Raw genomic sequence first — 18,438 nt, forward strand, 5'->3', positions numbered from 1 at the left:
TCTTCCTAAAACGATCGTTTCCTTTTTTTAGATAAAGTATTGGAGAGAAGAATTCTAACGGGCGAAACATCAAGATTGGCGGCGCAATCGAACGCATTGCGATCCGAAACAATACAACTCGAACGGAGAATATACGAACTTTTATCAGCTAGAACGGCACTCGATTCTGAAAGACGAGTGCTCAGTGAAAAGATCGAGAGAATTAATGCACTTGTTAGGACTCTTAGGTAGCGATGCATGACGCACAACACGGAAACTCATTCATCTGTGATATTATCGGCGGGTTAAGGGCCGTTGGCATTCGACATACCTTACAAAATGTAGTATGTAGATAAATATAAACGAGTAAAGCAAAAGGGTTACATTGACCAAATGTTTAAAAACTTTAAGTCTTATTTCATGATGAATTTTTCGACTAATTACTGCGAATCCTTGTTCAAGATGAAATTACATAAATAGTAGTCGTTTGTCAATACATTCGACAAAAGAACAATTTGCAAAAGACATTTGTATTTGATGCCAGATACTTTCCATTTTATTCTAACAAAGAGTCATATCAGCGTGTGTAAAATGATATATATATATATATATATATATAAATAAATAAATGTAAAAAAAAAAACAAAAAAATAACAAAAAAACAAAAAAACAAAAACAAAATACAAAACTGAATGGAAAAGCAAGCTTAATATCAAGAACCTTTGATGAAAGGTATTTTCTAGTTTTGGCTAACGGCTCTTATTCCACTCTACTATAAATAATTATAATTTGTACCAAACACATAAACATAAATAAATACACAGACACACACACACACACATAAATACGCACACGCATATACTATTTTAATGAGAAATAGACAAATCGTATAACTTATTTTATTCTGAGTAATGTGGACTCTAATATCGAGTTAATCGAAAGCAGTGATGAGAGAAAAACAGTGATGGATCAAAAGTGGGACATGGGATCGAAGGACATAGTTCACCAAATTAGTTGGTGATGTCAATAAAGTCATTGCGAATGTAGATGATGACTTTAACTTTTCTTTATTTTTTTTTTTTTTTTTTTTTTTTTTTTTTTTTTGTTATGTTTAAAATAATAATATCACATATGAGGTGATATAAATTTTACCATATAGTTAAGTTAATATATCAAATAGACTGCGATCACAATGAATTAGATTCTAATGAAACTTTCAGAAAATAGGATCACGCGGTCAATTTTAATTTAATGAAAGTTCACGATAACTCTAGTCCGCGAACATTCATAGAATACAAAATGAAAATACGCTTGATTTAGAGAGCGTAATGAGAACTCCTTCCTTTCGATGTCCACGAGTTACGATATATGTATAACTTGAAGGCCAGCGAATACGAGAAAGTTAACGTAATACAACCACGAGGTACTTAGGTAAAGTGACTTAATTTAAACAAAGAAAGAAGAAGAAAAAAAAAAAAAAAGAAGAACGTGAGACTTTGTGCGAGCACATTCCACGAAAAATGCTTGATTATCCGATAATCCAACATTCCACGTTCACACTAATCGGATCGTAATGACAATTGAATGTGATTAAAATTGCGAACGGAGAAAAAAAAATATTTTTATTTAACAACGTCATAATTAAAACTCCATTGACTTTGGTATCCTTAACTTATCTAGCTCTGCTCTCTGAGTGCATTAATTGATCATAAACCGTAACAACCCTCAAAATATATAATAAGACGATCGTTTATAATTTCATTGTTTTGTTCATTGAGTGCCTAACATTATCCTACATTTGTAAATATCATTATTTTTATGTATTATATAACAGAAAGAGACCAAAAGCGTCTATCGGTCTCAGTCTGGCCAGGACGAGCCTAGGAGTAAATTGTTGAAAACATGAATATCTCGTGTATGCTTTCTTATCACCTTACATTTTCCTTATCAACATTTATTAGAAAAACATCTTCATTGATTAATTTTATATAATAGTTTTGTCATATATATATATAGATATTTTGTCATATATGTATATATATATATTTTTTTTGTTATATATATATATATATAGATATTCGATATATATATATATATATATATATATATATATAACGAATTTCATTTCTGTTTTCAATCATAACAAATTATTAATAAATAAATTATGTTCATTGTAAAATTTTTCGTATTTGAAAAATAATATAATATGCACGTACATTTGATATATAATATAAGGTAATTAGAAATTTGTATTGGCGGGAAAAATTCAGAGTTAAAAGAATCTCAGGAACTGTAGGGACAATTTGTTATTTAAAATATTTTAATTTAATTTCTTTCTTTTTTCTTTTTTTTTTTTTTTTTTTTTTCTTAAAATAGTACAGACGGTACTTAGGTATCAATAATTTTCATCCTTCTTTGCAATCGTACCATTCAAAATTACACGCGGTCTCTTTCTTTCCAATGAAGAACAATTATTGATCAATAGAAAACAGGTTCGTTCGAAAGATTTAGTTGCATGCTCTGCAATTATTTTCCCGCCATAATTCTCGCAACGTATAAATACATAGAAACGACAACGAATTTATTTATTCATAGTATCCTTTTAACAGTGATAAAGTTAACAAAATATAATCTCAAAAGTTTAACGTTAATAAGTCTCTCAACGAGATCCTTTATTCTTTAACATTTTTCTTTTAATCGTTATTTGACGCGAGATGTCGCCTCGATCGGGTTTTTATAAAAGAGCATAGCCTCGACGCCAAAACGAATAATTATTATAATATCACGATTGATTCGATCGATGTTGAAAATATAAAAATACATAAAGGAAAATTTCAATAAAGGAAAATTCATTTCAAGACGATAATGAAATTGAATGGAGAAAATGAGAAAAGTTGTTGTAAAAATAGGCAGGAACATTTCTCGCGATCCTATTGGCTGCGCCTATTGGTCATTTCCGATCTGTGGCGTCTTCCCGCGCAAACGAGCACCTACCCAACCGCCGCCGCCAAAATATCTGACGTCCTAACGCGTAACCGTTTTGTCGTCGTCGTGCAACGAGTCAAAGGCTTCATTCTCTCTGTAACAATCCAACGTTAAAGGACAACTGTCTTAGTAATTTGCTCGAGTGAATTCAATATTTCTTCGTTTCTTTACGTATTTAGATAAAAGTAATCTCATAAATACAGTGAAAAGATGTCGGGACGCGGTAAGGGCGGTAAGTATACGCCTTCGATCAGCCAAATGACCAAGTGAAACGTATTACTTTCTCTTGATTCTTCTCTTTTTTTCTTTCTCTTTCTTTTTGTCTCTCTCTCTCTCTCTCTCTCTCTCTCTCTTTTACTCTTTTTATCTCGAAGGAAAAGAAATTAAATGAATTGAATTAACATGATCAAATATATATATTATTTTCTTAGGCAAGACTAAGGGAAAAGCAAAGACCCGTAGCAGTAGGGCAGGGCTACAGTTCCCGGTCGGAAGAATCCATCGTCTTCTGAGAAAAGGAAATTATGCTGAACGCGTCGGTGCCGGTGCACCAGTTTATCTCGCCGCCGTTATGGAATATTTGGCGGCTGAAGTACTTGAATTGGCCGGGAATGCCGCAAGGGACAACAAAAAGACAAGGTCGGCCGAAAATTAATTTCTTTTTTCTCCCTCGCTCCCTCTATTTCAGTTTTTATATCTGTCTTTTCTCTTTCTCTGTCTGTCTCTTTCTATCTCTTTCTCTTTCTATCTCTTTCTCTTTCTCTTTCTCTTTCCATCCCTGCAGAATACTCCATGTTTTCTTTATCGTCTTTTTTTACTTTTAATAAAAAGAAAAAAAAATACTTTATCTTAATTATTAACTGATGAAAATAATTCAACTGTGAAATTAATATGTAAATATGTTGTTAAACATGTTATATATATATGTATATATATATATGTGTGCTATTTTTATTTTCAAATGAATAATAAATATATTGAAATTTTATAAACAGTTTCATAATATTCTTGTTGACAAAGTATACATGGTGTGATAAAAGAAGCTCAACAAGGTCATAGACATTAATTTTAATACTAATATTAATGTCTATTAATATAATTTTCTAATCTTTTTCTATTTAATATTTTTAATCAATCTTAATATTAATTATATTATATATCTAATAAGATTAATAGAAAATGTTCTTATTATATTAAAATATTTTGATTTTTACCTTTCAGGATAATCCCACGTCATTTACAGCTAGCAATTCGTAATGATGAAGAATTAAACAAACTTCTGTCTGGTGTTACCATTGCTCAAGGTGGCGTTCTGCCCAATATCCAAGCTGTTCTCCTACCGAAAAAGACTGGCACTGGAGGATCTGGAAAGGGAGACAAAGCTTCTCAAGAATATTAGATTAAACATTTATAACTTATCAGTATATTAGGAATGCGTCTTATTCCGGAAACCTGAAATGTTCACAGGCACAATGTATTTGAAAAATTACATTGTGCAAATCGAATACATTCGAGTTATAAATATTGACGATGTAGCGAACAGTTTCTTAATTTTTATTTAAATAATATTATATGATAAATCAAACAATTTAATTGACCGTGTTGACTATGCTCCTAGAGGGATAATCTGTATCACATCCGTATAATCCATATTTAATTAGAAATCTTTTAATATTTTGTGTTATATTTTGAACCCACCTTTTTTTTTTTGTTTTCGTTTTTTTTTGTTGTTTTTTTTGTTTTATCTTTTTTCCTTTTTTTTTTCTTTTTTTTTTTCTTTTTTAAATAAATATTCAAGAATATCTCTATAAAGTATAAGATTCAATAATCTCTACATGTTAATTGTTTTTGTTGAATGTAAACGATGTTTAATGCGAAAATAAACAATGACAAATCATCACTTTATATACTGTTTGACATGCATATATATTCGTAGAATGCAATAATGACAAAATATTTTACAGTAGTAAATTTTTATTTTACGTTAAGATCGAAGTATTTAGTTATCCCGTATTTATTAATGAATTCAAATTTACTATTAGTACGTTTGTATGTATATATATATATATATCCGAGTGCGTGTTATGTGTATATATATATATACATATATATATATATATATATATATATATATATATATATATATATCTGTACTTCCGGTGACATTTTTGCGTGGGATCGCTAAAGTAGACGACAGTGTATAGAGAGCGCGTCGGTTCGACGTGACAATTAGATTTCGTTGAAGTGAATAGATTTGAAAAGATACTCGTCCGATTTAAAATTTATTTAACGTCAAACTAAACGTTTAAAGATGTCATCGGCAGATATAGCCATGCTTGTGGACATGGGTTTCAGTATGTCCAAAGCGTAAGTTTCGAAATAATACGTGCAAGCCGCAAAAGTTAACCTTTTAAATTTACATTAAGTGTTTTGTTATAGCGAAAAGGCATTGGAAATTACAGGAAACAACGGCGTAGAACCAGCAATGGAATGGTAAAACATCGTCTTGTTATTTATTATTATTATTATTATTATTATTATTATTATTATTATTAATTTTTTTTTTTTTTTTTTTTTTTTTATATATATATTAATCAATTTATTCGTTCATGTCAATAAGTATATAAAAATTATTTTACAAGGTTATTAGCTCATTCCGATGATACTGAACCTTCTCCTGAACCTCCTGTTGCTGAAAGTGCACCAGCCTCTGTAGCTGATACTCCAGCACAAGATAGTGTTGCTAGTACTGGTGGACAAGTATCTACGACAGATGTTGCAAAGTCAATGAAATGCGATGTGTAGGTACATGTTATTCTCATTGAGCATTTAACTATTATCAAACAATTGTATTTTGATTATTTTATTATAATACTTTATAAGATTTAATTATTATATATAATTATATTTCATCCTTTGTTATTTTATATATTTATATATAGATGTGGAAAGCTCTTCAACTCGAGTCTTGCTGTTGAATTTCATGCTACAAAGTCTGGACACGATAGATTTTCAGAAAGTACAGAGGAAAAAAAGCCACTTACTGAGGAGGAGAAAAAGGAACAATTGAAATTGTTGGATGAAAAATTGAGACAAAAGAGGAAAGAGAGAGAGGAACAAAGTAAGAAAGAAGCATTTGAAAGGGAGAAAAATAGAATAAAATCTGGAAAAGAAATGTCAGAGGCAAGGAAGAAGTAAGGCATTATGCTAAGAAAATAAAAGCTTTTGATAAATAATACATTTAGTATTGTTTTTAATGATATCATATTTTTTATTAATTATAGGTTGGAAGAATTAGAAATGAAGAAGCTTTTAGAACAAAGAAAAAGGGAGAAGGAAGAAGAAAAATTAGCAAGGCAAAGAGTTAAGGCACAGATTGAAGCTGACAAAGCGGCAAGACGTGCAAAAGCTGCAGCTGATAATAATCAGATTCCTAATTCTGTATCAACGTTGTCGTCATTGTCGTCAACCTCGTCTACATCGACTCATCATAGGAAAGATTATAGCGAGACTAAGCTTCAGGTAATAATAAAAATCAAATAATCAGGAAATAATGAAAGATAGAAATAAAAGAAATATAGACAATGCCTTTATGATCTTATATAATATTCTTCAGATTAGACTTACAAATGGAAAAACATTAACGCAAAGCTTTGGCAGTAAGGAGCAATTATCCGCTGTTAGATTATTCGTTGAAATGAATCGGACAGACGATAGCGGACCGTTTAATTTAATGACGAATTTTCCTAAAAAGGTATTCACAGAGGAGGATTATGATGTACCATTAGACGTTTTAGGTATGTCGTGCTTGACATTCATTTAATTAATGAAATTAAGAAATGTTTTATTTATTATTTGTATTTTTTAGGGCTGGTGCCTTCTGCAGTTATAATCGTTCAAAAAAAGACTGCATTGTGTTGAGTGCTATCTATTTCTACTCTAATGATCAGAATACAAACTGTGAGCAATTGCATTATCTGTAAACATGCAATTTAATTGCAATTAAGTGCTACAGGAAACAAATTCTTTAATATGCGTTGGTTATTTAAGATTGCAGATAAGTTTTTCATAACTTGATTTTCAAAAAATGCTATAACTAAAAATGCGTGGGAAGCAGAAAATATACGTTTGAAAATAATATATACGTATTTTATTGTAAATCACATAAAAATATTATGCCTTATTTTATACAATGATCCAATAATTTGTATAATTCGTATTAATTTCATGATTCATGATCGTATATATGGTATATATATATATATGCATATTAAAAAAAATTTTAAATAATAGTTTTTAAGTTACAGCTTAGGCTGAATTTCCATTTTTGTATTATAACAGTTCCATTAACAATTTTCCAAGATTTTCGTTTTTAAAAATTGCTATATACTTAGCAAAAATTAATTCTATATTTGTATCACATTATAATATGATGGTACAATACCAGGATATATTACTTGCGTAGAATCCCTACAAGTACTAGCAGGGAATCCATTAATGCCATCGCAATCGACCAATTTTAATGTCTTATCGAAGCATATTCGAATTTCATAAATATATTCTTCCTCTTTTTCCTTCAGTAAGTAATTAAATCATTAGAGATTGTGAATTATTGAATTAAATTTTTCAAATTCAATTAAATATATTTACCTCGTTATGGGCACACACTATTTCTGCTGTTTTACCTATAATTTTCTTAATACCATTCGATATATCTTCTATCGCATAACTTCGACCAGGTACGATATTTATTTTCCCAAGTACATGTTTCATATCATAAATGTCCAATAATTCAAGTCCCTTTTGAAAATATTTAAGTTCACTGTTCAAAGCTGGAAGTACAATAGCACAAGTACCGTGTTTGTTCCATTCGTGGCGCCAAAGGGAATACGTATCCTTTTCATTTTGTACATCGATCCATTTTGTTTCCAATTCATTTTTTATTGGCGTCAAAGTATTCGCGTTAAATGGCAAAGAATTGTTACAGAAATTTGGACCGTCGCTATGATACTTCGTTGGCCATATACCATGAATCGACCATTCGTCGTCCTTGGGCAATGCGCAGGCATGCGACTCCGACTTTTCCTTCCATAAGTAACACACCGTTTGCGGCCAGTGTTGAGTGAAAATTAAAACGTCGAAGTAGTTTGGATCTTCTATTTTATTTTGACATTTAGAACGTCGTATTCTAGTTAAAAATAAAAAATGAATGAAAAAAAAAAAAAAAAAAAAAAAAAGAAAAGTTTCCATAAACGAACATTCATTTCAATGTAGATTTAATTTTATAATATTCTATACTATCTTATCGTTCCTATTTCAAAATTGCATTAGTGCAATATTTGAATATTTGAATATATTAAATGCCTAAGTGGTATAGATTAGATTTTGTTTTCGAATATTATATTGAAATAATACGAATAATCGTAATAATACGTATAAAGTGTATTAGCAAAGTGTTCTCATGATTGAATAATGGATCTTGTTAATATTTCTTCAACATATTTTTGTTATAACGATGATGAATATTATCATACTGTGAATATGTTGTAGAATAGAATTCAACGAGACTGCCTTATATAACATTCGGAAACGTTAATACGTCAGAATGAATTGTATTACTCACCCGTAACTATGATTAAATAGAAATAAGACAAGAAGACACGTGATAATCTTGTTCGAAAGCATGCTACTAGCAGTTGTGAACTTCTTCGGCAATAAAAGTAGACTGAACTGCTTGTAATCTTTGCTTTTGCTCGTCGCTTATACGCAATTCTACTCCCACTACTATTTTTAATTTTACCCCACCATTTTGACTAAATTGTAGAATAGAAGATATCCCTTTGCTTCAGTGATGCGCAAACTATGAATTACGATCCCTTTTAGGGATACAATAATTGATAAATTTTTATCTATAATAATAATTAAATTCAAAAGTGTTAATTTGAAATTTTTTTCTTTCTATTTTTTCTTTTCTTTTTTAATAAAAATAAAATTATATTTACTAATGTAATGAAGAAAATATATTAAGAATTATTTAAAATTACTCTAAAATTTATAAATAGTTTGCGCACCACTGGTTTACCTGAACGACAGGTGCGTTTCAACAGGTTTACGGATAAATACAATCTTTCTCTCTCTCTCTCTCTCTCTCTCTCTCTCTCTCTCTCTCTCTCTCTCTCTCTCTCTTTCTCTCCCTCCCCTTAAACGATATGGATAAGAAGACAAAGATTTTAAAGAATTGTGTAATGTCTAAAACATTCATTATTATTATCGTTTTAATTTGCATAATATTTTAATATTTATTTTATTCATTTACTTCGCTATAGTAAGTAAAAAAAATGAAAGCATTGAATACATTCGTCCGTACGTATGTCACGTTAGAAGAGCTACAAGGTTCGTTCTTTTAGCTGACAATATACAAAATTGCTTTTGCTGACATACCAATGGAAGTATCATTATCCATTCATGAAGAAGTATATAGTTAAATATGTACTTCTTAGTTCTTGCTTTGTTGAATAACACATTCTATTGATTTTATCGTATCTTTTATCATGTTTATTTCAATGACTTTTCTAATTCAACATTTTTTTTTTTTAAATAGATAAAAGATTATTTATCAACGTTAAATATTATCAATGGACTCGCTGTGGTTTGTTTTTTTTTTTTCATGACTGTAATATTACATTCAGTTCCTTCGATTATACAACCCGATGTACACAACCGTATTGTTCATTTTCTTCATAATACGATGGTAGCATAATGGAAAATGAAAAAAATTTGTTACTTTTTTACTTCAAATATTTAACATATAAATTTTATCTCAAATACGAATTTGTTCTCATTTCGAAATTAATCAATAATTATGCATCAATAATCAGTAAAAATAATCGAATACTCGATTGGCTCGTCGTTTGTATATATTTGTTATAGTAATTGTACGAATTCGAAATGTAACTTTACGGTGTTAATTATTAATTTTAAATCTTCAAATTTGTACAAACTTCAGCGATAAGGTATACATTACAATAGTCAATTTTGTTGGTAATGTAGAAAATGATTTGATCGTTGATAAAAAAAGTGGATTAATCTAAAGTTTGCAATAAATCTAATTAAGATATTTATGATGCCAATGATCAATTATTTTCAACATTTTTATTCGAAATTTCTCTTGATTTAAGTACAAAAATTCTATAAAATATCTTAGAAGCTATGTTTTTTGGAAGAAAAATATGCCGGAACAAATTTCTATGTTCTTTCACAATTGAATTTGTAAAACTTGAAATTTGTTTAAACGTTTAGAATCATATAGAAATTCCATGTGTATTCATAAACTGCCGAATGTTTATGTAATATTAAATACAAAATAATTTTAATTGAATATTTCAAAAGGTTTAAATTTAAGACACGTTGTTCGCAAGTAACGTCATCAAAAGCAAACGAATACAATAACTTTGATAGTTATTGAATTAGTTTCGTTTTACATTTCAACGAGTAAACATCGAAATTTTCTCTTTCTAAACGGATAGAATTAAATAATTAATATTATCGATAATTTTAGAATTATTTAAAAAATTTATGACGTACGAGGAGTGTAACTAATTAAAATTTAAATAATAATCAATTTTATTTAAATATAACATAGCTTGGTAACAACCAAGTTAAACTTTGAATCCAAAGTTATTGCTTTCAATAATAATATTAGCAAAAAAAAAAAAATGGACTTCATCATCTTCAGACAAAATTATTTTTTCTTTTCGTTCATCGTGCAAAATTCAATGAAGACTTAAAGAATGTATCATCGAGGGATGATCTGTTGATGATCGGTTGGCAAGAATTCGGTATATCGGCGTGAATATGATGTATTCTCGTACGGTTTTATCATCGATTTTTACACGGGAATACGTGTAGGATTGGAAAAACAGCCATGTGTATATTCCGAGTGCGTGGGTGTTTGCGAATGAAATTAAAAATCCTATCGTGGATTTCGTTATATTGTACGAATTTTCGATTAGAAATGATTTTCTCGCGATGATTCACGAGAACGCGGATTTTAAAGTAGAGTCACTCGACAGCCCGTGGGTCTTCAGAAGCAGCAACCTCCACGTGGTGAGACCTGGGTCGGTATTATTTGCGATATATATTTAAATCTAAATTTAGATTATATAGCACAAGTATTACCGGGCGAATGGCTGCTTATTTCAGTGCGCTTTCAAAATCTTTTCTTTCTAATTTTAACTAAACATTAAAATATTTATATTTCAAATCATTAATCATAATACGATAGATAAAGGAAAATTTTAAAATAAATTCTTAGGGAAACGCACTGAAAAAAATTTGATTTTTTTTTCTTCTTTTTTTTTTTTTTCTTTTTTTTTTTTATTGTTCTTCATTCTTATTTAATTTAATTTTTTTTTTTTCTAATTATATTAAGAAAAATAGAAATTTGTTACATAAATAGTGATGATACGATATAATTCATTCTCTTCTTTAGCGTATTTGAATAATCGATTTTTTTTTAATTAACAAATTTTTCATTATTTTTATATATATGTAAAATAATTTTATTTCTCATTTTTAAAATTGTATTTGTTATTACATAGACTTCTTATGGTTTTATTTGTAAAAAAAAAAAATAATGGAATATACCATAGTGGATAACTGGATATGGATTAGGTATATTCAATGTAAGAAAATGTTTGCAGCAGGTGATCGCTTATCTAATTTTACTATTTTATTTGCCGTCTACATCTACATGAACTATCTAGAGACGTGTATCGCGTACGAGGGAGAATCAGTAGGAGTGGTATATAGAAAAGATGATTTTTTATTTTGTAGAAGAAAGAAATATTTTCATATACAGATAATAGACTTATATTTTGTTAAATGAAACGCTGTCAATTGTCCTGACTATTAATAGGTAGATTATCCTGCCTATAAGTATAGCAATCCATGTAAACGTATACAAAAGAATATAAAAAGGGAGAAAATTTAAATGCTTCGATTTTTTAGCGAAACGATTGTTATTTCACAGCAAGACCAAAGGAAAAAATTTGAATAATCGAATGAAAACAATACGGACAGAGCAAAATATTATCGACAAAGTATCGTAAATGCTATGTGCAAAATTTTTACATATTTTTCTTTTTCCCTTCACTCCTTTTGTATTTAAAATTTATTTGTTAAACATTATTTCGCACGCGATTTCCAACGATACGCATTGTCTAAAGTATTTAACTTTATGCAAAACTCTTTGATTTCTTTCATTTTTATTAGTAACATAAGAAACGTACGCAGAGAGAGAGAAAGAGAGAGAGAGAGAGAGAAAAGAGCGTGTTATCAAACGATACAGTGATTCATGAAACTGTTCCGATGTTTACAAAAATGCATCTCTATCTATCGTATCTCTATTTACTATTTTTTTTTTTTTTTTACTTTTATTCCTTTTCTATACTTCGATAAGCCACAAATAATATATTCACGCAAAATTGAATAATTTTATGAGAAAGAGCATAATCACGAATCTAGGTACACGACCGCTGCTGCTATTCATACTTAAAGTTAAAAGGAAAGAGCTGGATAACAAAAAAAAAAAAAAAAAAAAAAAAATACAGAAGACAGGGTGGATCGAAGAATTACAAAACTACCTTTAGATTAAATATTAAATTAACTAAATATTTACGGATTAATGGCTCGATTAAATACAATAAAAATGTACCATTGTAAACATACAAAATCGTGGATACATCAAGGACCTGTTTCGATTCTTGATAAACCCTTCTCTTAACATTTTTGGTTAATTCATTCTTGTCTTTTATCGTCTTATTAATTTAATTCTGTGTATGCGTTTATCTTTTTTTTTTTTCTTTCTTTTTTCTTTCTTTTTTTTTTTTCTTTTTTCTTCCTTTTTTTTTCTTAACATGTTAGTATTATTAGTTTCTCTCGGGAGAAGAGTTTTTCTTAGAGAAGAGAGACAGATCCTCAGACTAGGCTCGTGTTCTAGCGTAAACTATGAAAAAAAAAAAAAAAAAAAAAAAAAAACGCGAGCAATATCTCGCTATTAAAATTACGAATTAAATTAAAATATACGTCGCGCAACAGTTCAAATCTACGTTCTCTTTCGATACAGTTATCTCATTCATAGGACATTATGCACGTTATGTTACATCACAAAATACGAAATTACATTTGCTTTACACGTCGACGGTATCGCAAAGTAATTCGTTTTTTTTTTTTTGCTCAAAACTTTAGCACGACATTCGTATCATCGTTTCTTCGTATCATCATCCTGTACTTTCTCGCGTTCAAAGGGAAATAGGAAATGGAGGGAAGATAAATTCAAAGATAGATAGTTCCTTTGAAGTCGGAAATGATCGACGGAGATCGTATCCCAAGGAAAGTTTTAACAGGCTGATTCTAATCGATCCGACCTACTTACTTTCTTCGAATCATGTTACGTTTATAAGTAGAATAGAAGTGTGCGTGATCGGACGTTCAAATAAACATGAGCCATCAGAAATGAGTTTTATTCGATCGTCGATGTATTTTCTTTTTTTTTTTTCGAAGCTAATAAGTTCGTATATTAAAAAAGAAAGGTAACTAAAAGAGAAAATGAAATTGTAGAGAAAGAGAAAGGGTGGGGGACGATAATCAGAACGTGATCATGCGACTTCTATCATCTAAGAATGGCGTAATACATTTTATACATAATCGCGTATGTGTGAGAATATATATATATATATATTTTATACATACATATATATATATATATATATATATATATATATATACATGTATATCATATAGTAAGTCTCTCCGTCAAAGGCACTTGAAAAAAAAAAAAAGACAAAGTAAATGGCACCGTCGGGTTATAACGCATTACGTTGCGCTCATTATTCCTGCTTTTTTCGTTGTTTGTTTCTTCTATTGTCAAGTCAATCGTTTTCCTTTTTCTAACTTCTATATCGATGATTGAAGCTCATACCGAAATTGGCCATCGCGTCGAACTTGTCCCTTTTTCTAGGACATTTACCTTCTCGTCTCATATACTCACCATATTCACAGATAGGTATTGCACATTCGATATTTTGAATACACCTGTAAAGATAATAACGTTAGAATTTGATAATATAATAATCATAGAGCAAAGTCAATATATTCATTTAGAATTTATGATTAAACTTACAATCTGTCGCTCAAAGAAAAATATCCCTTTCCACGTTTCGTTTTGATGCAGTTTTGATTATGTTCGTAACAGTAACATTGGCACTCTCCGTCCGGCGTGATTTTCGGCGTGAATTCCGAGGGACATCGGCACCTATTCGATCATTTATTATTTCTATTTTAGATTTATTTACATATATCGCAATTTACAATGAATTCATTTAGATTTAGTAGACTCACGATTTTCTTGGCGGTGCTCTCCTCATATTTTGCGGCTGCGGAGAGAGCTGATGATGCCGGTAGAATCTCTGCTCGAGGGACTTCTCGTTCGTATCGTATTCTATTTTCTCTACACATTCGCATTCCGTGTGATTGTAAAAAGATAATCTTTCAACCACGCTTGTACCAGCGATGTTTGTCATCTGTGAAAAGAAAGAAAGAAAAAAAAAAAAAGATATAATTACATTATACCTTAAATGTCGAATCTTGTCTAATTTTGGTTTATTCATCATTTATACATTAAATACATAGTACGATTTCGTGGATATCGTTTGTTCTTTGCGAGTTTTAATTCAAAAATAGGAAATTTACTCGATTAAATCGATTCTATAGTAGCAAACATCTGGACGCAAACTGGCGTTTGTCCTAGTTCGTTAATCGTGCTATTTGAACGCGTCGGGTGATGCGAATAGATTCCGGAATAAAATCGTGAGTTGATAAAAAATGTTACTAACGATCGGTCGGTATCACTTCGGTACTAATTGAGCTCAATTAACCTGGCTCTCTCATTCTGTTCTTATAAAACGAGTGCGAGCAAAACGCAGACGAATAGAGATGATCCGCGTTACGGGGAGTCGCGTTTAAATATGTCTTTAATTGACTTTAATTGCCCTAAGTCAATGTTTGCACGTATATACCGATTTCCGCTTGGATATCTTACGTGATTCGATTATGGCGATTTTCCTTCTCTCTTATTTTTTGTTTTATTTTTATGTCTCATTTCTCTCTGCACTTTTTTTGTTTTTCTTCTTGCTATAATAGTCACTGTTAAATCAGACACGATCGGCAAATTAAACATTTATACTCTCAAGTCATTTCTTGCTTCAATAACCTCAATGAAGACATTAAGAAGGAATAAAGCGCCTTAGGAAACATTATCCTTAAGTGTCTCGATGAATAATTGTCTTGTCATTATTGGTCTAAAAAAAAAAAAAAATAAAAAAAAAAAGACCAAGAAAGAAAGAAAAAAGAAAAGAGAACACAAAAAAGAAAAAGAAAATAAATCCAAAGGGATCACGAAGATCGTATGATCGATCGCTCGGTTAACTTAGACACGGTACTCGAACGAGTTGTTTGCTCGATGACAATAGGCTAGCGGAACGAAATGCGGTGATCGTAGACTCGAAGGTGCCACCGATCAATCGCGTCACGATTATGTTTATGGAATTTCGTGGTGGGGATGTGGCGATCACGAAGCTATTTCGAGCTTGAACCAACATTATTTATTAATCCTGACGTATCTTGTAAACTTTAAAGGAAAGACTAACGAAACTAAAAAAGAATAGAAATCATTTAAAGAACGTGTTCAGAACTTCAAGCGAACTAACATAGCAGTAGATATTTTCTGTCATGGTTATATATTTTTCTTATCATTAAATCGACATCAAGGATAGTCATCAATTTTCGATCGAATGCAATCGGTTTCTTTTCTTAGGTTGTATTTTCTATTAAGTAGATATTTGTTATTCCATTTGAACTTGGTTAAAGGAACAAATGATAATAATGGTGTATTATCGTTAAAGAACAAAGGGCAGATATTCCGATGCGAATGCATTTAAAAGAAATCCGAATAAAAAGGGATACGAGCAAACGAGTGACAAATTACGATTCTGAATTCCGAGGGTGGTTTATCTCTTTTATTCTTTCTTATTAAACGTCCTACATGCTCTCATCGTGTCTGAATCCTTTTCTCTCTTTTTCATTTTCCTTTTTATTCTTGGTCGTTGACAAAGCGCAAAGATCCGGGCAAGATCCTTGCAATACGAGTTGCATCTATAGACGCTTCTTTCTCTTTCTCTTTCTCCTTCTCCTTCTCCTCCTCCTCTTTCTCCTTCTTCTCTTTTCTTCTTTCTTTCTTTCTTTCCTTCATTCGTTCGTCCGTTCCTTCTTTCTTTCACGTACATCCTGTCAAGTCGGTACACCAGGATTGAGATTCGCGATCGTCCCTGACGGATAGTCTGGCCGAGAGATCGTGGTCATAAATTTTATGTCCCAGAGACACACGAAGGATAAACTCTTGAAGTTACCTCCATAGTTTCGAATACATTCTCTGGTATAATGTCTACATAATGTCTGTGCTTATGTAGTAGTTTTCAGAGTACGAAAAATTTTGTATGGAATCGATCACTTTCCGAACTAACAATTTCTGAATTTATTAATAATCAAATGAACTGTTTTCTATTAGACATCCATTATTAGGTATAAAGTTAGCTCGGAGCTTGTCGCCGTAAGGGGTTATTGATCTTTTACCATACGGACGGATTCTCGATCGTTTCTCGAGCCACCCCCATAGTTTGCTTCGTGACAGCCGAAAGGAAGATTACAGAGCGGCTCGAGATAGAAATCGGATCGGTCGAGGAGAATCGAAAGTCTCTCGAATCCGATAACGATCTGAGAGTATTCCGAATGTCAATCGTAACAGGAAGTTAAAGTAGGTACGTACTTATAAAAGTAAGTAAACGAACTTCGATCGGAGATCCGATTATTGCTGATTTTCAATGCTTTCTCGATCGAGGAGATAATTTAAAAATTTCTCAAGGAGGGGGGTATTTTTCTTTCTTTTTTTTTTTTTTTTTTTATTTTTTTTTTTTAATCGCGATAGTTAAGTACGATGTTTAGGATCGATCGTTTCGATAGATCGTCGTTCGTTTTTCACGAGGGCAAAGATTTCCGTGATTTTGCATAGAACACGAGCTCGTAAAGTTCACGCGGGTTGACTCATGGTAAACGGCGAATCCAGGAATTTAATCCCCGCTAGGACAATCTCCTCCGGGTGGGAAAAGAGCAGCTGACCGGACGGCTCATTAACATTCGCCGTATCTTGCCGGGGGCACCCACTCGTGAATGAAACACAAGAAGAAGGCACGAAATCACGTGCGGACGAGAACGGCGAGCGGTGAACCGTGCGAAGAGAGCATGGCTTCCACTCGGAAGCCTATCCTACGATTTCGACGTTGCTCACGAATTTCATCCTCGTGCCTTCGCAAGGATCGTTCCTTCGCTCGATCATGATCGACACGCTTCGACGACGTTTTCGTGTTCTCTCATGTTAAAATACAAATCGTTTCTAATTTCTCGTTTGTTCGATTGAATATGAACACGGACAATATATATATATATATATATATATATATATATATATATATATATATATATATATATACCTGACAATATATTTTTCATTTCTAATTATTCGGGTACTTAGTTGAAACTTTTTTTTATTGTTATTTTTTTTTTTTTCCTTTTTCTTTTTTTGTTCGCGTTCCTCGGGTCCTCGATAAGTTTTACGTTATTACGGAAGACACGTTACCATGTATTTAAGATATTTTAACGTATAATTCAAAGAGATCGTGACGTATAATCGATGTAATCGTTTCTTTTCGATTTGTCGTTTTTGATCACTGCGATTACTTAAGGAACTTTCTCGATGGTATGTCGGGGGAGATAATATCTTCACTTTGGAAAGTAACCTCGTGGGCGTCGAATCGTGTGATACCAGAAGGAGATTTGATAAATACGACGCGTTTTCCTTACAGCTCGTTCTCACGCGATTCCGTCGATTTTTATGCCAATCCGAAACGCACTTTCGCTCTTCCATGAAAACGAAGGAACTTTTCTGAACTTATGAATAATATTTTCTTAACTTCCATTTTCTCCGCATTCTTTCGTTTTATGATATAATAAAGATATACATATCTTCGGCATCGATTTTATCAATTTTAAGAGTAACGCTTTGATTATCCATCAAGAATACCATTTATACGTCAGTCAACGTTAAATGTTATCGTGTCATAACAAATTACATCGAGAAACAGGATAATACGACAAAATTTACGACTGTAATTGCAAGAGGAATGTAGCAATGGAACGAGCAGAATTTAGTTTGAACTTTCATAGAGAAAATGGATGTTCCGTGAGGATGTAAAGACATTTCGAACTTAAAGAACGAATCCTCGTAAATCTACGTCGATATTTGACAAATGAAAATTAGAAATGTCAAACGTTCAATGTCATTGATATTGTATTTTTGTAACT

General features: G+C 31.1%; 5 protein-coding genes across 8 annotated transcripts in view; 3 read left to right on the forward strand and 2 right to left on the reverse strand.

The window, feature by feature from the left end:
* The window catches only part of px (MAP7 domain-containing protein plexus), a 79,401-nt gene extending 77,512 nt beyond the window's left edge, over window positions 1-1,889 (forward strand). For all 4 annotated transcript variants that reach the window (XM_035865934.2, XM_035865936.2, XM_035865935.2 and 1 more), the window contains exon 16: window positions 32-1,889. In XM_035865934.2, coding sequence (XP_035721827.2) covers window positions 32-231 — 200 coding nt within the window. In that variant the 3' untranslated portion in view covers window positions 232-1,889. The remainder of the gene's footprint in view (window positions 1-31) is intronic.
* A 1,072-nt stretch (window positions 1,890-2,961) lies between these two features.
* Window positions 2,962-4,636, forward strand: LOC118441482 (histone H2A). Its single transcript, XM_035865937.2, has 3 exons — window positions 2,962-3,196; window positions 3,396-3,603; window positions 4,186-4,636. Exons 1-3 carry the CDS (start codon window positions 3,175-3,177, stop codon window positions 4,361-4,363), a joined length of 408 nt encoding a protein of 135 aa, XP_035721830.1. The 5' UTR covers window positions 2,962-3,174; the 3' UTR covers window positions 4,364-4,636.
* A 499-nt stretch (window positions 4,637-5,135) lies between these two features.
* LOC118441270 (UBX domain-containing protein 1) lies at window positions 5,136-7,102 on the forward strand. The gene is made up of 7 exons (XM_035865431.2): window positions 5,136-5,331; window positions 5,404-5,457; window positions 5,607-5,765; window positions 5,907-6,158; window positions 6,249-6,486; window positions 6,581-6,761; window positions 6,833-7,102. Exons 1-7 carry the CDS (start codon window positions 5,276-5,278, stop codon window positions 6,883-6,885), a joined length of 993 nt encoding a protein of 330 aa, XP_035721324.1. The 5' UTR covers window positions 5,136-5,275; the 3' UTR covers window positions 6,886-7,102.
* Window positions 7,100-8,763, reverse strand: LOC118441271 (ribonuclease Oy-like). The gene is made up of 3 exons (XM_035865433.2): window positions 8,588-8,763; window positions 7,615-8,152; window positions 7,100-7,538 (listed from the first exon to the last, which is right to left on the reverse strand). Exons 1-3 carry the CDS (start codon window positions 8,647-8,649, stop codon window positions 7,371-7,373), a joined length of 768 nt encoding a protein of 255 aa, XP_035721326.2. The 5' UTR covers window positions 8,650-8,763; the 3' UTR covers window positions 7,100-7,370.
* Window positions 8,764-13,505: 4,742 nt separating this feature from the next.
* LOC118441524 (uncharacterized) overlaps window positions 13,506-18,438 on the reverse strand; it is a 68,662-nt gene continuing 63,729 nt past the window's right edge. The window contains exons 4-6 of the mRNA XM_035866031.2: window positions 14,365-14,546; window positions 14,147-14,278; window positions 13,506-14,058 (exon numbers count right to left, since the gene is read on the reverse strand). Coding sequence (XP_035721924.2) covers window positions 13,914-14,058; window positions 14,147-14,278; window positions 14,365-14,546 — 459 coding nt within the window. The 3' untranslated portion in view covers window positions 13,506-13,913. The remainder of the gene's footprint in view (window positions 14,059-14,146; window positions 14,279-14,364; window positions 14,547-18,438) is intronic.

Source organism: Vespa mandarinia, chromosome 11 (genome assembly GCF_050613455.1).
Source record: "Vespa mandarinia isolate Hongniang chromosome 11, ASM5061345v1, whole genome shotgun sequence".
Taxonomy (NCBI): domain Eukaryota; kingdom Metazoa; phylum Arthropoda; class Insecta; order Hymenoptera; family Vespidae; genus Vespa; species Vespa mandarinia.